Below are 2,958 nucleotides of genomic sequence, written 5' to 3'. Positions count from 1 at the left end.
AGGGAATGAAGCAAGAGCAAGCGGGCGGCCAAGGCCCGCCTGCGCTGCAGACTAATGCTGCTGCGCCCCCCCTTTCCTTCCAGACAGCCCAGCCCGCACCCCCCTCTCGCCTTGAGCAACACAACCGCAACCTCTAAGCTCGCCACAGCAGCGCCAGCGGCTGGCCCTTTACTCCCTGGAAGACGTCTGCAGCTCTGCACTCCAATCGACAACGAAGCTCCGGGCTTCGGGCTGGGCCATCGAGAGCACCCCGGGAAGAGCACACCGACCAGACTTGATCGCCGAGATGCAAGGCGCACTCGAGCCAAAAGTTTGGCGAATGCTGACCCGGACATGGAACAGCGACCAAGACATGCAGTCATATGTAGCTGGTTGTTCATGTTCAATTACGTAGAATGATTATATAAATATCTCTGCGCAACTGGCAGTGCGAAGTGGGCCATTTGTGGGCCCCTTCGCGGATGTGCAGTGTGCTGCGGCTCGTCGTCTGCCTCACGCTCGGCAGCAGGCGCAGCATTGGCAGTCGCACGTGAGCTGAGCGTCTGTGCTTGTAGTCATTCTCAGATCTGTCATCTTGTGCAGGCCCCTTCTTCTGCGCGCCGCCGCACGAGCGCGCCAGGCAAAGCATCGGTCGGCCAAGCCGCCCACCTGGGGTACAGGGTCGCCAGGGGTTTTTGGGGGGCGGGGTGGGAGAGGTCGGACACCACACCAGTAAACCCTTGAGTTGCGATGTCGAGGATAGACCCTGAGAGGGACTGGCCATGCCAGCGCCCACACCTTTTTTTTGGCACGTCATCTGGGTTGCAAAGCCCTGCCATCCCGAGGAGCTACACATCAGCATGGGGTCCCGCTAGCTGCCGCCCCCTGCACCGCGTTGGTTGTAGTTCTCTGCCCAGAACTTGTCTGTAATCTGCTTGATCTGGCGGGCTTTTGATCAACCCCAGGTGCGGGTGACGCTTAACCAGCGGGCATCAGCTTTCACCAGCGTGGCTGTCACGTGCGTGCTGCAGTGTTCAAGGGAAGCGGCCGGTTGCTGGCATAGGGCCGAAGAATGGATGTGTGTGGGTTTTGGATTGCCGTTGGTCAGCATCAATTGCTGGCATGACTTGACATTTGAGCAGAGGCATGTCTGACCACTCCTTTTCACATTCTCCGGGCCAGTTGGTTGTTGGAGCCAGTCCGCCTCGCGACTGCGTGCACTGCAAGGGCCTACATAAACGCTGGGGAAGAGACACATCAGGCATCAGCAAGAGCAGATGCGCGCAAATTGAGGTGGTTCAACCCAACCTAGCTGGCATTAAACAGCAAGCAAACACAAACAGCGCGAGGGGCCAGATGCAAGCAACGAAGTGCGCGGCCAGCCGCTCTCAATGGCCCTCTCGGCTGTTCATGGTTCCCGCAAGCAAATCGTGATGCAAGGCACGGCTAGCATGCACAATGGCATACGGCCGTGTTGTGCCTGGCCTGCGCATGAGCCAGGTGAGCATCCAAGAGCCACCAGCCAAGAGCAAACCCCCGCGGCAGAGCATCCATCCACTTAACGCGCTACACGAACATGTCTCCCTGCAGGATGCCCCAAGGGGGGATCATTCCACAGGACGCGCGCATGCGTCCGCCCCTCAACGCCCCACTGACAGCATGTTGCCTGGGCCCAGCCTTGAAGCCCAACTCAACCCGCCGCTGTGTCCATGTGGCTCGGCGAGGCGACCCCCAGCCGGCCGTTGAAGTTCAGGGAGGCGAGGCTTGCAGTCTTTGCTTGGCGGGGCCGGCTCTCGTCCAGTACGGCCTCCAGCAGCCTGAACAGCGGCTGCGGCACCGGCACGCAGATCTTGCCCCCCACCAGGGGCACCATTGCAGGCACCCCGAGCCCCGCAGCCGCCAGCACCTCCGCCGTAGGCGCCGGCAGCGCGGGGATGGGGTTGCCAGCCGCAGCGCTGGCTTTCACGGCCGCGGCAATGCCGATGAGCGCCAAAGGCACCAAGCGCCCAAGGGCGCACGCCTTGTTCGCCTGCAGCGGCTGCAGCCCTGGCTGCTGCTGCTGCTGCTGCTGCTGCTGCTGCTGCTGCTGCTGCTGCTGCTGCTGCTGCTGCTGCTGTTGCTCCCGCCTCTGAAAAGTCTCCTGCAGCTTTACCAGCTGCTCGTTGTCAAAGCCACACTGGACAATCAGCTGCATCGGGGGCATGCCGCCGTGCCGCACATTCTTGCCTTCTCCGCTGTTGGACAGCCTGCCGCTGTCCTGTGCCGCAAACCGCGCCACACCTTTCCTGCCGGAGTGTCCCTTCAGCATCTCCTTTGCGTCGGCATCACTGCGCGGCGGCGAGAGGGTGGCCACAGCTGGGACACCGTCCATCAAGACAACCACCGCAGCAACGTTGCTGTGCTTGTTGCTGAAGCTCACATCCCACAGTCGGCGCGCCGGCTGCTGGGCAGCCGCTGCCGCGCCCTCCGCCACGCCTGCTGGCTGCACCGCCCTGTGTGACTCCAGCATAGGCACCGCCAATGGCTGGCCGCCGGGCCGCTGCACGCACAGGTGGCCCAGCAGCCACCGCGACGCGTTAATGATCACGTCCAGCGGGTACTCCGGCAGCAGCGACAGCAGCACGTCGAAAATGTCTCGGCTGCGCGGTGGCTCCAGCAGCTGAAAGCCGTCCCTGAACATGGCAGCGCAATTGCTCAGGCCCTCGCCAAGCGCGTCTATGGCGGCGGCGGTGGGCGGCCATGCCGGCGGGGCTGGCTGCGGGGGTTCGACCTCAATGGCTAGGTGCTGCTGCTGCAGCAGCGCGCCCTGATGCTCCGGCGCGCCGCCTGCTGCGGCACTCCCTGCTGCGTGCGGCGCGTCAAGCGGCTGCCCTGCCGCCGGTGGTGCCGGCGACGCCTTCGTCTCCTCGGCAGAGTCGTCGGCATCGCAGTACGGCTCGCGCCGCACGCCGCACCAGCCAAACAGGCCCGGCGTGGGGC

General features: G+C 63.7%; 1 protein-coding gene across 1 annotated transcript in view; it reads right to left on the bottom strand.

Annotated features, from left to right (window-relative positions):
• Window positions 1-1,669: 1,669 nt before the first annotated feature.
• The window catches only part of MNEG_3357 (hypothetical protein), a gene marked incomplete at both ends in the record, with an annotated part of 7,022 nt that continues 5,733 nt past the window's right edge, over window positions 1,670-2,958 (bottom strand). Inside the window, one exon of the mRNA XM_014048166.1 lies at window positions 1,670-2,651. Coding sequence (XP_013903620.1) covers window positions 1,670-2,651 — 982 coding nt within the window. The remainder of the gene's footprint in view (window positions 2,652-2,958) is intronic.

The sequence above is a fragment of the Monoraphidium neglectum genome, assembly GCF_000611645.1.
Source record: "Monoraphidium neglectum strain SAG 48.87 unplaced genomic scaffold scaffold00420, whole genome shotgun sequence".
In the NCBI taxonomy this organism is placed as follows: Eukaryota; Viridiplantae; Chlorophyta; class Chlorophyceae; order Sphaeropleales; family Selenastraceae; genus Monoraphidium; species Monoraphidium neglectum.
The sequence above is the reverse complement of the archived record's forward strand: the minus strand, read 5'-3'. Positions and strand labels throughout refer to the sequence as shown.